This window comes from Capra hircus, chromosome 10 (assembly GCF_001704415.2).
Source record: "Capra hircus breed San Clemente chromosome 10, ASM170441v1, whole genome shotgun sequence".
NCBI lineage: Eukaryota > Metazoa > Chordata > Mammalia > Artiodactyla > Bovidae > Capra > Capra hircus.
The window spans coordinates 13,086,868-13,104,974 of record NC_030817.1 but is presented as its reverse complement, the minus strand read 5'-3'; the positions used below and the strand labels follow the sequence as shown (position 1 = coordinate 13,104,974).

The 18,107-nt window shown below is 40.5% G+C and overlaps 1 protein-coding gene across 8 annotated transcripts in view; it reads left to right on the top strand.

Annotated features, from left to right (window-relative positions):
* NRXN3 (neurexin 3) overlaps positions 1 to 18,107 on the top strand; it is a 1,815,686-nt gene that overhangs the window by 696,507 nt on the left and 1,101,072 nt on the right. For all 8 annotated transcript variants that reach the window (XM_018053902.1, XM_018053908.1, XM_018053900.1 and 5 more), the window contains one exon: positions 2,703 to 2,729. In XM_018053902.1, coding sequence (XP_017909391.1) covers positions 2,703 to 2,729 — 27 coding nt within the window. The remainder of the gene's footprint in view (positions 1 to 2,702; positions 2,730 to 18,107) is intronic.

The following is an 18,107-nucleotide window of genomic DNA, read 5'->3' as shown; positions in this document are numbered from 1 at the left end:
GTGGCGGAAGCTTGTAGACAGTGTCACACAGCTTGGTTAATTGCATTCAGGTTCTCCAGATGCTCTCTCTCTCTTTGGAAGCAGAGAAAGTAGGTCACAGTGGTGGGAGTACCCATGTTTCTAAACTACTCAGTCATCATGGGTTATGTGATACTCAGGCAGAGAGAGTACTACTGTCTACCGTATCCATCATTGAAGGCCCACAGCTCCTAGAAACGTTCATCTCTTCCTTGCTGAAACCAAAGCTCATCAATACAGAAAATAACATTTCTCCTTTTTAACTAAAATGAAACAGAAACAGCCAAAACAGAATGAACATCATATACACACATCCACCTCCCTCAAATACATGCCAAGGTCAGGCAGAGAGAGAACTTAAGCTGTCAACGGAGCTCTAAAGGAGATTGCCTTGCCAGGACAGTTCTTCTGATTCGTTTTTCATTAAAAAGTACATCCTCACTAGCAAGGCCACTCTCTCAGACCCTATGAACAAGGGACTGGGGTAGATTTTTCTTCTCAAGCGTATGTTTCAAGTAAGGTAACAAAATCATTCTTCATTTCTCAACTGAATGTACCCACCTGTTTGCTGTCTTGGAAGCTCCAAGTCCTCATGCTGATTTAAAGACACCATTCAGTTCATGGGACCACGTGGATGAACCCAGAAAGACAAGCCCGACCCCACACCTCTGCCTAGATCAGGTCCTTGACACAGACGAGGTCCTCAGCCGCACAGAAACCCAAACAGAAAAGTTAAAGTTTAAAGTTTCTTCTCGTTTAAAGTTCTTGGGTTTGTTGCTTTAGGTTCCCTCTTCCCCTTTCTTTCTCTGGAGCGTGCCCACACACCTGCTTCCGCTGTTTCTTGCATCCACGAGGGAAGGGCATTTCTCCAGCAGCTGAGACCTTGCTTCTCCCCACCCTGCCCTCCCCTCCCCATCCCCACCAGGGGCATGGCCTCCTCTGTCCGGCGATCGTACCAGATGCTCCAGGGCTGTTTGCTCCCACTTTTCTGTTGCGGTTGACGACACATGACAAACCTAACCGCACGAAACCAAACCCAGATTTTTCTCAAGAGATGTTCTGGGGAACAAATTAGCTTCCCGCCCCCACCTTCCTCAGAATGCTTGGGTGTTATAAATTGCTCCTATCTGGATTCACGTAGTTTTATTCTGCCCCGTCACTCACCACTCGTTTCTTTCACACTGACTTGCTTAAAGTGATTTACTTTGGGACATTTAAAAGGTGGCATTATCTTTCCATAAACCCTCCAAGACTACTGGGTTAACTTTAGCTAGAAGAAGAGCACAGTTTCTAGCTGTATTTTTTTTCCCTGTAATTTTCTCTCCTTGATAATTTTCCTTTTACCTTTCAATATCTGGCTTTAAACACATTCTTATGGGAATTTTGATCATTGTGAAAAAAAAAAAAAAAACAACTTAGGTTCAGATGGGCAGCCTACTAACAATGCACCTGAGACACGTCTCTGACCATTCTGCCCCATCACCTGCCCGTTAACTCTGTGCTTGACCCTCTGTGCCGTGTGTCCATGGCTGCAAACAGATAGTAATAAAAGGATAGATGCTCTGATCTCTGACCCCAGATACCTTTTCTGGTGACCAGAACTGGAAAAAAATAGCCATCTTATCATTCCCTCTATTTCCCACCTCCCCCCCTTTTTTTAAAGGGATTTTCTCTCTTCAAGATGCAGGGTCACAGGATGGGATAGGTCGGGTGTCAAAGGTGCCCAGGACCACCTCCCCATGCACCCAACTCGCCTTCTCCTCGAATGCTGTGGGCGCTTGATTCAGTCTGAGTATTCAGGCAGGAAGACGGAGATGGGCTCCATGAGGGGTTGGTCTGGGGGCCTTTGAAACCGCAGCAGAGACCCCAGTCAATTGAGCTAACGTCATACAACTCCTTGTACCCAGCACCCGGCCCCACCTCTCTAAAATCTGGGATGGGTGTTTGTGCGGTTAGCTGTTTGCAAGTGGCCATTTTATGACAGGAAATGACCAGGTGGTGTTAACCCTTTTCTTACATCTGAAGACAAAGGCAAGTCTGCCTATATGAATTTCTATTGCATTTGGGGCCTGAATTAAAGAGGGTGGAGGGAGATTGGTTTTAGAAAAAGGGAAAGGGTTAAATACTGCCCTGAGAAACAAAATTTGAAAAATGATACACTATGTCAGACTGGTGATATTATCTTTGGAATATTAAAACAAAAATTGTATTTTTGCTACTTTTAAAGAGCAATTTCAAGAAAAACCAATTATAGAGGGAAACAAAATATAACCTGCATTTGGTGGGGAAATTTTTGCAGTATTTTCCAAGTTTAACAAAAATAATATTTCAAAGTCTGTGTTTGAAATACTTTAATAATGATCAACAGGATTTTTTGAAGGAAAAAAAAAGCATACTTGGTGTCTATTGTGGATATATATGTATACCAGTATATATCTCTATACATATGTGTATATATATGTGTGTGTGTGTATATATATATGTATCCAACTTTACAAAACAATATACTGTACATATACACCCACCCTTAAACTTGTGCCTACTGTATATATATATATATATATAAAATGGCCACATTTCTTGCGTGTGTCTGTCCCCGGAAGGGTGGACTGATTGTTTTGGATGTCTGCAGCTGTTACCTTGAAGGATGCAATTTCATCTTTCATTTATTTTTCCCCATCTAGACTGTATCAGGATAAACTGTAACTCCAGTAAGTTTTCCCTCAAGTTTCATTTTGTTCTTTAAAAAAGAAAACTGACTTTATTTTATTTACTGTTTTATGAGCTGTTTTTCATTTGAATTATTTTATTTTTTTGACGATGGAGTTGGGGGGTACTGGGGTTGACAGGCTGAAGGGCTGGGGTGATGGTTTGGGCTGAGTGTGGCCCGAGATGTGGTTTCTGGATCAAGGCAGGTCCTTTCTTCTTTCCTTGCATTGGTTCTGCATGCAGAAAAGGAGGAAAGGGCACCTGGCTAACGAAATAGCCTGAAAATGAATTGAAATGGTAATTTGTTGTTTGGGGAAAATAACTCTCAGGGCTGGACAAAAAGTGTTAGAGCAACCATAATGCACTTCTCCACTACCGAAAACTTCAGAAAATAAAAGCAGGGCTCGTGACCCACAAGGTGGCTGCCAACTCTGACATTTCTTTCCTGGCATTTATTGCTATCGGGTTGAACTTTCTGTTTTTTTTTTGTTTTTTTATAGGAGGGTGGGCACAGCATTGCTTTTGGTAATAATGCAACATATTAACCAAAGACTTGAGATGCGTTCCTTTTAACCAAAGACTTGAGATGCATTCTAGTTCTTCTGAATAAAGAATGGCAGATTATTATTTTTACCTTATCCTATTTAAACATTCCACCTCTTGAAGCAGGATGTTAATGAGGGACAGGCTGAATACTACTCACAGATTTCTTCCTTTGTCTGAGAAATGCACATTAACTTGAGTCATGAAGTAGGAGAATAGAAGGAGAAAGAGGAAAGATGGATGTGAAGGAAAGATAGGACCAGTTGATAAAAGAAAGAAAGTAAGAAATATACTTTTGTGTCCTACAGCATGTTATATAGGTAAGGCAATTAAGTAATAATTAAGCAACTTGGGTAATTGGTTAGGGCAATTAGCTACAACAGGCAGACGCAACATTTCAGTGTCTCAACAGAAAAGATTTCATTCTTGTTTGGTCAAAGTCTAATGCGAGTTGAGCAGGTCTCCTGGTCAGCTCTCTTCAAAGAAATAATTCATGCGTCTAAGATTCTTTCATCACTTGGGTTCAGCAACCTTGGGGTTCGTTCTTTACTTCCGGTTGTACCCATAGGGAAGAGAGAGAGAGAGAGCTTGGGTGGTTACGCAGTGTGTTTTATTGCTTTGCCTAAAAATGCCATACATCCCTTCTGTTCATATTTTGTGAGGTGTAGCTCCATCTTAAAGAAAGTTGAGAAATACAGTCTCTGTGTGAAGCAGGAAGACAAAATTGGATTGATGAAGCATCTCACTTCAGTTGCTCAGCTGTGTCCAATTCTTTGTGACCCCGTGGACGATAGCACACCAAGCTTCCCTGTCTATCACTAACTCCTGGAGCTTGCTCAAACTTATGTCCATGGAGTCGGTGATGCTGACCCGACATCACCAACTCGAGGAAGCATCTAGTACATATAATTCTCAGCATTATCTCCTCATTTTTTGCTTCTTTCCTTGCTAGTTTGTTTCTGTAGGAACAAACTCAAAAAAAGGAAGTAGTTGTTTACATTTCATTTGCTTGTTTATTTCATCCTTTAAAAAATTTTAAAGGTGTTAGCTGGCTTAACCTTCTTTCTTGGGAGATACACTATTAAGATGACTAACTAATAAAGCCCAAATCCATTTCTTAGAGGCAAATGTTCCATACAAATGAACAACAAAAAGAAATGTAAAAATAAAAAATCGATATAAACAACAACTTCTTAGAGTGCTTTCTGCTTGTCTTGGCATCACTTTCAGTTAATTTAAGCAATGTCCTATTTTTCTGTGTTTAAACATTTCTAATTAGCCAGAAATTTCTCATGATATTTAGATCATTACAAGTCTAATTGAAACATCCATTTTCTCCAAAGACTGGCATTTTCTCTTTAAGTAGCTTTATTGAGATATAATTTCTGCACCACAAAATTCATCCATTGTAAGCTTGCAATTCAGCAATTTTTTAAATTGGATTTCTAGGGTTGTCCAAGTATCACCATAGTCATATCTTTAGAACATTTCCAGCACTCCCCAAATTTGTCTTATGTCCTTTTGCAGTTAATCCTTGTGCATTCCCATAGTCCTACACAGCTGTTGATCTGCTTTTGGCTCTATAATTCTGTCTTTCCTGGGCATTTTATATAAATTGAATCATACAGCATGTAGTCATTTGTGTTTGGACTTCTTAAAAAATACAGTGTATCTATGAAAAGTTTTGTCTTTTCATTTTGCATTAGTTTCCAGAGGGAACTAAAATGAAAGCTGAGCATGAAGGTAGAAAACCTCATCCAAAGTTGAAGCTGGCATCTTCGGGCTGCAGAGACTTATGTGCAGAGCAGAGAACCAAGGGAGCTATTTGATCAGGGTATCAGGTCCTGCTTTTTGTGCTCTAGTCAAACTTTATCTTACGTTTAATTCCATATATTCCATCTCTTTAGCCATGGAGAGTCATCACAAGGAAAGTTCCTGGGTTCTTTCTCCTGGGAAGATGATGATTATTCTACAGATGGCAGCAGATTTCCTAAGCCTGACAAAAGATTTTCTATTCAGAGCCACTAACACCAGCATTGAGAGGAAATGCTCATAGGGAAAGATGTGTTTCCAACTTTGATCACAGAGTAGAAACAGTAAGACTGGTTTAAATCAATATTTAGGTAAAGAGCCAAGACTGGATTTTGAAAATTTGATTTTGAATTCTCACGATAATCTGTAACATACTAAGGAGGTTACTTTTGACGAAAGCATCAAAACAAAGAAGACATAGTGCTCGCTCCTTGCACCCAGGCTGAATAGAAACACACACACACGTACACACACACAGACACACACACACACACAGACACAAGTTCTTCAAACTAATCTAAGATCTTTAGCACTAAGATGGGTAGATATGTACCCAGGATAATGTAGAGTTATAACATAAATGTGATACATTTTCTTGAAGTTGATTTTAGCTGTTGGCTTGGAATAAATACTTGAAAGGAAAGTGAAACGATGCAGAAGAATGAAAATAAACATGAGCCTTATTTAATATATAAGTCTTCTTTTATGTTTTAAGAAAAAGGATAAGAATTCAAAGACATAATTTTTATTGTATATTTTATTTATTTTATTGTGTATCTTCTCTATTCCATCCCCAGCTTTATTGGCACTTGAGTGGAAAAGTTTGAGAAGATTACACAGCTAAATGCTGAGGTAAAACAGATAAAGGGAACTAGAACCTCTAAACCCCTCTTTCTAATGCATATGATATCAAAATTCATAGTTCAGCCTGTTACAGAATTTCAAGTTGTTTCTGTAACAGTTTTCCACTGTAACAGTATAAGAAATAAGATTGATTTCCAGCTGAGTGTGAGAAGGAGAGGGTTTCTTCTTACCCTTGAGATCCAGCTGCCATTTCAATAGCAGTCTTAAGGGGTAATGGCTCAAGCTTCAAAACAAATGTTTTTTTTTTCTCTTGAAGTGACACAGTAAATTAAACTTTAACTAAGTTTAAATATAGGTTCATAAGCTCTTTTTAGATATTTCTTTTTAGAATTCCTGTCGTGTAAAGAAATCTGGTGAAATACTGAATGACATTAGCAGTTTTATTTTTTTTTAATCTCCCTCAAAATATTGTTTGTTCTGGGAAATGGCTATCTCCAAGGGTTTGTGCAACTATCTTTTTAATGGAGAGAGAACATGAAAAAGAAGGACCATCTTCCAATGTGAAGAGAAAGCCACTGAACATGATAGAAGACAGTGGTCTCTAGACAAAGCCTTTTCCTTTCGGCTTTGCTGCCTGGCGCTTCTGTCAGTAACTGACCCAGCTCCCTGACGAGGGTTTCCAAGTGGCAGAATCAATCAGGTTCTCTGCCTTTCTCCCTTTCTTACCTTCTTTTTCCAGTACTTTGTCTTTCCCCATAATACCTATGATAGCATTACTCCTTCCAAATCTTACTAGCCCTGCATTCCCAATCCTGTGAGAATACCCACACCATAAATTCCTCTCCGGCTGCTGTCACTAAACATTTGTTAGAGAGCATCCCAATCAAAGTCTTTGGTTGAACTGGGGACATTGCTGGGTTTGGTAGATTCATCTGACAGGGATATTTAAGTAGTAAGGAAACTTCCAGTCTAGAATTGACTTTAAAATTGCCAAAGAGCAACAGAGTTGGCAGTCATCACGGTGGATTGAACTCCAGGGTGTCCTGGAGCATGGCTAAAGAAAACAGGGCTGCTTTCTGGGAATTTCTGGAGAAAGTCACCATCCCCTATGGTTCCAGTTCCATAAGGCTGGCTGTACCTAGGAGGCACGTGGTTCTGCAAACAGGTATGAGCTTCTTGTTGATTTCATGGGTGTTTGCTTGGATGAAAGTCTGGAAAATGGTTTGTAGCCTTTAACCTTGTCTGATGGGAACTCTGCCCTCCAGGTTCCTAATGCCTCCTTCATCCCATCCCTTGTAAGTCCTGTGTTGTCTGAATGAATGCAGTGACTTCATATGGATTAAATATGAGTGTAGCATGAATGAATATGTATGTTGTGCTAAGTCACTTCAGTCGTGTCTGACTCTTTGCCACCCCATGGGCTGTAACCCACCAGGCTCCTCTGTCCATGGGATTCTCCAGGCAAGAACACTGGAGTGGGTGCCATGCCCTCCACCAGGGCACCTTCCCAACCCAGGGATCGAACCTGCATCTCTTGGCAGGCACGTTCTTTACCACTTGCGCCGCTTGGGAGGTCCAGCATGAAAGTGTATAGTGAACACAAATTAATGAATACCAGTTTCCCCCTCCTATTTTTTTCCCCCAATCTTTCTCTCTCAAAGGCTAATTCTTCTGTGATCATCTTCTCATTCTTTCTGAAAAGGGGGGCTTATATCACATGAAAATTGTGAATTCCATGCGTATGCCTGATTATTTAGGTATATGTAGACCTCCTCCTAAGTTGCTTTCAACTTGAAGACTTATTGATTTATCTCTGACAAGGTTAATTTTCCCTTCCACACGGAGGAGAAAAGAAACAATGTCACGCAAAAATATACTGACCTGAAATCACTGAAGCACCACATGTAATCATTTGTGTCTTTTATAATCTTGTCCACTTTCCGCAGACTGAGTTTGTTGTCTTTGAATCTCAGAGACGCACAATAAGATCTGAAAGAAAATAACATCACAAGAATATGGTATCTCCAAATCATATCTCTGAAAACTACTAGTATTTATCAATGCTAAATACTCCTTCTCTTGCACCTGCTCGCCTAGCACGTGTTCTTTGTTTTCCAACTTTGCTTCTCGGCCTTGAGTTTCCAAGCAGACTTGATGCCAGTGTTTTGGCAAAGTCAACAAGGTGTGGGTGGTTTTGCTTCCTGTAGGCATGGCTGGGTGAACTCCAGTTTATTACACTTGACTTCTGGTTTTCTTCTCTTTTTGTCTGTCTTCCCTGCCTAGGTACTAGAATGAATGGCATCATCTTTAGGCCTGGTTTATCTAGAAATCCCAGAGCTGACTTGCTTAGCTCATCCCTTCAACTCAGAAATGCTTACCTCATGTCCACCAGGAAGGCTAACCTCTTCACTCTTAAAAGTTTTCTCAGAGGGAAAGTGTAGAGTCTTTGTGGTATCCATTCCAAGGTTTGGATCACCTTTGCTGTGAGCCTGACCATACTGCTTTTCCCAGTAGAGTTTCAGTGGAGATGGAAAAATCACAAAGCAGAATCTTATATACAATAATGTGTTATTATGTACCAAACTACTGACATCACACCAGAGACTTTCTATTCTATAATAAATGGTTATGCTGTACTTCAGCATTCATCAAAACCTGAGTTTTAAAAGATAACACATACTTTTGTTTCTCTTTGGAAGGTTTTATGTTTCTTGTGACATATAAAACACCTCATATGTAAGTTTATTAACAGTATCAATAGTAGGCAGATTTGAGTATGCTCATAGGCTGCTTCCTAAATATTTAATAGCAAACGCTTAATAAATATTCAGACTGCATTTATTTTAAAATAGTTTAAAAATTGTAGAGGGAACAAAAGGCAATGCTGCGAAAATTCTCCCGCGTATCCCTAATTTTAGTCCCTGAGTTTTCAGGCACAAGCTAAATTATCAATGCTTTAACATTCTTTCAGAGGCAATCTATATGAGTGCAAAATGTTATTATCATGTTCTCCATAGTAATTACCATAGTTATTACCACATTCTCCCCTCCTCTTTGTCTTCCTCCTGCTTAGCACAATGGTAACACATTTTTCTGAATCTTGCCTTTTTTTCCCCCCCAAAATGTCTTAGGGACTATCCCCTCTAGGAATGTAAAGATCTACTTTATTCTTTTCAATAGTCACAAAATGCCACATTTTATGGAGGTATTATATTTGATAAAATCAATACCTTACTGTTAAATGTGCAGATTTTTCTCGGCTTTTTACCACTACTAAAAGTGAGAAAATATATGCTCTTGTTCACTAGTCTTTGAGTGCATGTACGGCAACATCTATTAGTTAAGTCCCTAAAGGTAAAGTTACTAGGTCAACAGGTAAGTACATAACAAAAATATTGATAGATATTGCCAAATTGCATTCCCACGTGGTTGTCCAGATTTAGATCACCCTTGCCAAATACTTTATATTATCAAACTTCTTGTTCATTTTCTCCAACTAGCTTTTTCACAATGTTGCTGTCAAATTTTCAAGCAATGACCCATTGCCACTCACAGATCTTTACCTTCCATTCTTTCACTTCTTCGGATACATGCAAGGACAAATGGCATGCAAAGTCTTGGTGACCATTTATACCAGAAGTATTTTAATGGAAATCTGCTGTAGCTGCATTTGATAATATGCTAGTCTCTTTTTTTTTTTTTCCTAGTAAACAGAGATGCTGTAGAAAAGTGGTAGTGTGTTACAGTTGTTTTATGTTATTTTCTTCTTGTATTTCCATTTGTCTATGTTGGAATCCCAGCAAAGAGAGACATTTAAGTACCACTACAAAGAGCAAGATGGACTCTGGAGCTAAATAGCCTGGGCTCAACCTTTTCATTCTACACCGCTAATGAACTATGTGCCTGTGAACAATTTACTTTAACCCTCAGTTCCCTTAGTTGTAAAATGGGCATGGTTACTGTACCTACATCTTTGAGTAAGAACAGAAGCTAAATGTATGGTGTTGATGAGGATGACTAATCCTATCAGTGTATACTCCTGTAATAAAAGGTGACCTTTTTTGTTGAAGATATTCTATTTTATCCAAGCCATCTTCTACTTTATTTTTTATGCTTTTAAGTTTTATTATGGGTGTATAATTGCTTTACAATGTTGAGTTAGTTTCTGCTGTGCAAAAGAGAAGATGATCTGCTGAGAACTGTTTTTTTTAAGAATAGATATGTATGTGTTCTTTTATATAAATATATATTTGTAATTATATATATAAATAATTTTATTTATTTATTTGTGTCTATGCCAGTTTTATGAAAGTGAAAGAGGAGAGTGAAAAAGTTGGCTTAAAGCTCAACATTCAGAAAACGAAGATCATGGCATCTGGTCCCATCACTTCATGGGAAATAGATAGGGAAACAGTGTCAGACGTTATGTTTTTGGGCTCGAAAATCACTGCAGATGGTGATTGCAGCCATGAAATTAAAAGATGCTTACTCCCTGGAAGGAAATTTATGACCAACCTAGATAGCATATTGAAAAGCAGAGACATTACTTTGCCAACAAAGGTCCGTCTAGTCAAGGCTATGGTTTTTCCAGTAGTCATGTATGGATGTGAAAGTTAGACTGTGAAGAAAGCTGAGCACTGAAGAATTGATGCTTTTGAACTGTGGGGTTGGTGAAGACTCTTGAGAGTCCCTTGGACTGTAAGGAGATCCAACCAGTCCCTCCTAAAGGAGATCAGTCCTGGGTGTTCATTGGAAGGAATGATGCTAAAGCTGAAACTCCAATACTTTGGCCACCTCATGAGAAGAGTTGACTCATTGGAAAAGACCCTGATGCTGTGAGGGATTGGGGGCAGGAGGAGAAGGGGATGACAGAGGATGAGATGGCTGGATGGCATCACCGACTCGATGGACGTGAGTCTGAGTGAACTCCGGGAGATGGTGATGGACAGGGAGGCCTGGCATGCTGCGATTCATGGGGTCGCAGAGTCGGACACGACTGAGCGAACTGAACTGACGCCGGTTGCTTGCTGCTGGGCAGGCTTTCCTCTAGTTGTGGAGGCCAGGGGCTGCTCTTGGCTGCGGTGCCTTGGCTTCTCGTTGTGGTGGCTTCTCCTGTGTGGAGCACAGGCTTTAGGGCACGCGGGCTTCATTAGTTGTGGCATGTGGGCTCAATAGTTGCAGTTCCGAGGCTCTAGAGCTCAGGCTCAATAGTTGAGGTGCATGGGCTTAGTTGTTCCACAGCATGTGGGATCTTCCCAGTCCAGGGATGGAACTTATGTCTCCTGCATGGACCGGTGGGCTTTTTACCACTGAGCTACCAGGGAATCCCTGAATATATTCTTGAAATCATTCTTGGCAGCTTAATAGATGCCTGTCAAATGAATATCCTACTTCCTTTAGTCTATTACTCCGGGAAATAATAAACTCAAGTTCATCAGAGTTGAATTGGATTCTGCATCAGTAACATTACTAATATTGTTGAGGAGACCATCATATTGGGTTCCCCACCCCCACAGTGCATGATGATAAAGAAATACTTGATGTTATTCCAGAACTAATGAAAATATTTTGGCTTCATGAGTTCCTCTGTGTTTGTTTTGGGGTTTATGATGCTATTTTAATAAAAGCTTAATAGTGTTCTACAATGAAAATGTTATCTTTTTAAGTGCACAGATATGATTCAATGATATCATATTTGTGACTTTAATATCTTCTAATATCAATTTGTACAATCTAAACAGGAACTAAAATAAAATAGAGTCAGAGAAGTAAGAGTTTTTGCAGCAAGGATCCAGACTTCTGGCTAAGAACATTACTGTCGGCTGGGCTTCCTTGGCACATTTTCCTGTATCATGGCTTTAAAAGTCATCAGGTTCATCCAGACTATTAAGAGAAAGCAGGGCCAGTTCCCAAAAAGGAGGAGAGAGTCATCTTCTTCTTCGGAGATCTTGTATTTTGGTTTCAACCGGTTTGTTGGAGCATGGCATACGTCCTTTTTTTGTTTTGTTAAGAGATTTACATGTGGACCTTTGGGTAATTGAAATTACACATATACCATACAATGGCTGATGGTACATACCTTATCAGATCCATGCATGATGCCTTGAGAAGTAGAAACTTACTGATCATTTAGCAGTTAGAATTACAGTGCCAGACATCCCAGCTTCCTTTGAGAACAGGTGAAGGGAGACACAGAGAAGAAGCTTCTTCTGCTTTAGCTCAGGCTCCTTTTCTGTGATTTCAGGCTCATCCCTGCACTCTAGTATGCAAACCTCTCACCTTTTGGTTTGTTTCTCTTACCTACAGTGAGTTCCTGTTATGGAAAAGTCCACTTAAGAAAGTATTTCAACCTTTGTAATTCATCTGGCTTTTAAAAAGATAAAGGGATTGGGATCAAGCACCCAATTAGAGAGCAGACAGAAGTGAAATTGAGGCATTAAATTATAGGTAAGTGTTTTCCCAAGAGAGTGTGTTTTGTCTCATCAAAGAAAGGAGCAGAGAAAATAGCAAAGGAGATGGAAAAAGCAAAGGAGTTAAAAACACATGACCTCACAAAGTATATAGGTATAAGCCAAGTAGATAGTTATTGAATTCTAGGAAAGGCTGATAAATAAAGGGGTAAGGGACTTCCCTGGTGGCCCAGTTGCTCCTTGCTCCCAATGTGGGAGGGCCTGAATTTAATCCCTGGTCTGAGAACTAGATCCCACGTGCTGCAACTAAGGGTCTGCATGCCACAACTAAAGATCCTGCATGCTGCAACTAAGGCCCAGGATAGCCAAATAAATAAATAAATATTTTAAAAATTAGAATAAATAAAGGGGTAAAGCCTCTATCGTAACATTCTAAAAATAAGGAAACAAGATGCCAGTTTAGGAATGATCTGTTGGAAACTGTCAGGCAAGAGCAGCCATATACAAACTCCTAGAACTGTTTCCCAATCACAGGTCAAGCCATTAAACTGTATGTAGTTAGTGTACATAGCTTGGAGATGCATACATGTGCTGTTCTAAATCTCTTCAGTCATGTCTGACTCTGCGTTCCTATGGACCATAGCCTGCCAGGCTACTCTGTCCATGGGCTTCTGCAGGCAAGAATACTGGAGTGGGTTGCCATGCCCTCCTGCAGGGGATCTTCCTGATCCAGGGATTGAACCCGAGTCTCTTACATCTTCTGCTTTGGCAGGTGGGTTTTTTAACACTAGCACCACCTGGGAGGCCCAGAGACACATACATACATGTGTTGATACCTTATGTTAGCACAACCTAAAATTTTCATGCTGATATCTGGTCACTGTAGGATTTGCATGACCTAAAACTACCTTGGATATAGTGTATTTTCAAACAATACTAAGTCACTGAGGTAATGAATTGTACCCACTCCTTTCCCTTAATTTACTATTTATACAAATACTCTTAGGAATTGATACAGAGATACAGGCCCCAAAACACACTACAACTTTTTGTTTCGTCATCATTCTAAAGGGAAGAAAGTTAAGAGTGAATTTGTTCTTTTTTCCCTAATAATCTGAAAGAATAAATATTTCTCTGTAAAGCAAGGAATTGCGGAGAGAATGAAGGTCTGTTTGGCTAGGTTGTGGCTGGAGTCAGAATTTCATGAAGATAAATGTGTATCAGTAACTATCACCTGTTGTCACTCTTCATTCATTTTTTTAATGAACATTTACTGTGAGTTAGCTGGGTTCCAAGTGTTGATGTCAGTTTTAGGGATTTATACTATGGATTTCCAAGGGACATACAGTCAGGATCCTCATAGTCTAGGCAAGTCCCCACTTTCCTTCCATTTTCTGATTCTCATAGATCCATTGAAACTCGGACATATGTATCTTTAAAATTCAGATGAACTTCTCATAGATTTCATTTAGCAGTGGTTCATTGCAGTATTCTGTTCAAATAATGGTTTTTTTCCCCCACAATGTATATATATATATATATATCACTATATATATATGTATATAGTACTTAGTTATAATAATCTATGTCTTCCTGAATGATGATGCAATGGAAGAATGTTAAAAGGCATATGTCCTAAAAGAGAGACAAAAGTTAATAGAGACCATATCCACTGAAGCAAAGCCTTCTAATGGTTATGAGTTCAGGGTCCTCCAAAGAGGCCTGTTGGGTGTGTGTGTGTGTGTGTGTGTGTGTGTGTGTGTGTGTGAATCACTCAGCCATGTCTGACTTTTGCAACCCAATGGACTGTAATGCACCAGACTCCTTCTGTCCTTGGGATTTCCCAGGCAAGAATACTGGAGTTTGTTGCCATTCCCTACCCTAGGAGATCTTCCTGACCCAGGGATTAAACCCACATCTCCTGCTTTGGCAGGCACTTTTTTTTTTTTTTAAACCACTGCACCACCTGGGAAGCCCAGTTAAAATATTAACATATCACAAATGGTGAAGCCAAGGCTTGTGGCAAGTGCATGCGTTGCCCAAAGCCTCAGGGTGATTGGTGGCAGGCATGAATCTTCAAAAAGATAAATTTTCTGATTCTTTATCAAATTAACACTGTTCGTCACCCAAATTGTAGTCTTTTAATGATGCCCCAGGAGAAGGGGATGACAGAGGATGAGATGGTTGGATTGCATTGCCAACTCGGTGGACATGAGTTTGAGCAAGCTCCCGGAGTTGGTGATGGACAGGGCAGCCTGGCGTGCTGCAGTCCATGGGGTCGCAGAGTCAGACACGACTGAGTGACTGAACTGAAAGATTACACAAACATTATTTTCTTCAGAATTAGCTTAAAAAAGGGGGGCCACTGAAAAGGTACCAAATTAGGAAGGATATTATGGCCTAAACTCCTGCTTGTGGGGTGAACAGCCTTATGAATAGACTGAAATTTAGTTCTGAAGTCGAGGAGATGACAGAAATGAAGTGTCACCCACAGGTGTGGGCAGGATGAAATCTAAGGCAGTAAGCATAGCGGGCTATGCCTCTATTCTTGAGAAAATATAAAGAAAATTCAAAATGCTCAAGATTGAGAGAGGAAACACTGTTTCCTTTGAATGGTTTTCCTGACAGTCCATCAGGAAGGTCTTTTCCTTCCTTCCCATCTCAGAACCCGAGGAGAAGGAGCTATCCCGCTGACCAAAAGCAGGATGCCCTCAGGAGTAGGGTGGTGAGCACAGCAGAAGGAAGGCAGAATGGGAGCCAAGCAGTAAATGATGACGACAAAGGTATACAAGACAGGGAAAGACCCAGAGGAAGGACACACAAGTCTTGGCAATGGCATAGGGTGAGAGGAGTGTGTTTTATTGCCGTAGAAAACATCTGTATCTTTTCAATCTTACTAAGAAAAAGAGAACACAGTGGAAGATGGATTAAGACAATATGGTGAGGCCATTGGACTAGGGGATGGCTAGAGAAGGCTTGCTGTCTCCTCATGAGAAGAAATTGATGGTGGAAATTAACCAGTGAACCAGCGAAGTTGCTCAGTCCTGTCCAACTCGCTGTGATCCCATGGACTGTAGCCCACCAGGCTCCTCTGTCCATGGAATTTTCCAGACGAGTACTGGAGTGGGTTGCCATTTCCTTCTCCAGGGGATCTTCCTGACTCTTTGTGACCCCATGGACTACACAGTCCATAGAATTCTCCAGGCCACAGTACTGGAGTGGGTAAGCCTTTCCCTTCTCCAGGGGATCGTCCCAACCCAGGGATTGAACCCAGGTCTCCCACATTGCAGGCAGATTCTTTACCAGCTGAGCCACCAGGTAAGCCCAGTTGAAATTAAAGTCACCCTGTATACCTGTCAGTAGTTGGAATGTTTACCTGATTCACTGATGGTGATTTATAAGCAAGCTCCCTTTTTGATAAAGGATCCAATTAAAAAAAAAACAACTTGCTAATTGTTAGAAAAGCTAGTTGTTATGTTACCCTAGCGACTAGGTAAATGCCCAGATATTTATGACTGATTTTTCCACACACCTACATACCTGGAAGAATGAGAATCTCATGACTGACATGTCAGAGGCATGAAAATTAAACACTAAGTTAAGACAAACTCCATTATTTCCCCTCTACAGATCTTCACTGAATCTTATTCCTCTTTTTTTTATAGCAAGTAATGAATGCTACTAAGTCTGTATACAAGAGAATTTGCAATACAAAGTTAAAAATCTTTTGCTATTGTTATATAATGTGATTGACTTCACAGATGGTTACTAGTTACAGTAAAAATTATAGCCAAGATTGAGTGTTTTCTGCACCAAGATGAGCAGTTTGTTTGCATGATCTTGTTTAATGTTCACCATAGTCTTATAAGGTGTTATTATCCTCATTTTGGAAATGAGACTTAACCGTATGAAATGCTTTGCCCAGTCTCACCTTAAGTATATGCTATGCATAGTCACTCAAACATTTCCGACTCTTTGCGAGCCCGTGGACATTAGCCCACCAGGCTCCTCTGTCCATGGAATTCTTCAGGGAAGAATACTGGAGTGGGCTGCCATTCCTTTCTACAGGGGATCTTCCCAACCCAGGGATCGAACCCAGGTCTCCCGAATTTCAGGCAGATTCTTTACCATCTGAGCTACCAGGGAAGCCCCACCTTCAGTATACCTGATCCTAAAGCTGTGCGCCTCACCACAGCACTTACTGCTTCTCCTGCCCAGATACTCGAATGAATTCAGTCTAGCACTCCAGGACAAGAGCTAATAGTTCCCATGAAAGATCCTGGATCTAGTGACTAGTAACTCCTATTTCTTTAGCTTGCCTTTCTGTAGCCTTGACCTTTCCAGAGTTAGCCTTCCTCAGCTCAGCTTTATAGGCATATTGCTGAATTCTATGACTGAAATGTATTTGGCATTTAGGGATGCCTAGAGGATGAACTGTACAAAACAGATCTTCATGACCAAGATAATCATGATGGTGTGATCACTCACCTAGAGCCATACATCCTGGAATGTGAAGTCAACTGGGCCTTAGAAAGCATCACTACTAACAAAGCTACTGGAGGTGATGGAATTCCAGTTGAGCTATTTCAAATCCTAAAAGATGATGCTGTGAAAGTGCTGCACTCAATACGCCAGCAAATTTGGAAAACTCAGCAGTGGCCACAGGACTGGAAAAGGTCAGTTTTCATTCCAATCCCAAAGAAAGGCAATGCCAAAGAATGCTCAAACTACTGCACAACTGCACTCATCTCACACGCTAGTAAAGGAATGCTCAAAATTCTCCAAGCCAGACTTCAGCAATACATGAACCATGAACTTCCAGATGTTCAATCTGGTTTTAGAAAAGCCAGAGGAACCAGAGATCAAATTGCCAACATCTACTGGATCATCGAAAAAGCAAGAGAGTTCCAGAAAAACATCTATTTCTCCTTTATTGACTATGCCAAAGCCTTTGCCTGTGTGGATCACAATACACTGTGGAAGATTCTGAGAGAGATGGGAATCCCAGAGCACCTGACCTGCCTCTTGAGAAACCTATATGCGGATCAGGAAGCAACAGTTAGAACTGGACATGGAACAATAGACTGGTTCCAAATAGGAAAAGGAGTACGTCAAGGCTGTATATTGTCACTCTGCTTATTTAACTTATATGCAGAGTACATCATGAGAAATGCTGGACTGGATGAAGCATAAGCTGGAATCAAGATTGCAGGGAGAAATATCAGTAACCTCAGATATGCAGATGACACCACCCTTTTGGCAGAAAGTGAAGAGGAACTAAAAAGCTTCTTGATGAAAGTGAAAGAGGAGAGTGAAAAAGTTGGCTTAAAGCTCAACATTCAGAAAATGAAGATCATGGCATCCGGTCCCATCACTTCATGGAAAATAGATGGGAAAACAGTGGAAACAGTGTCAGACTTTATTTTTGGGGGCTCCAAAATCACTGCAGCCATGAAATTAAAAGACGCTTACTCCTTGGAAGGAAATTTATGACCAACCTAGATGGCATATTCAAAAGCAGAGACATTACTTTGCCAACAAAGGTCCATCTAGTCAAGGCTATGGTTTTTCCAGTGGTCATGTATGGATGCAAGAGTTGGACTGTGAAGAAAGCTGAGTGCTGAAGAATTGATGCTTTTGAACTGTGGTGTTGGAGAAGACTCTTGAGAGTCCCTTGGACTGCAAGGAGATCCAAGCAGTCCATCCTAAAGGAGATTAGTCCTAGTTGTTCATTGGAAGGAATGATGCTAAGAATGAAACTCTAGTACTTTGGCCACCTCGTGCGAAGTGTTGACTCATTAGAAAAGACTA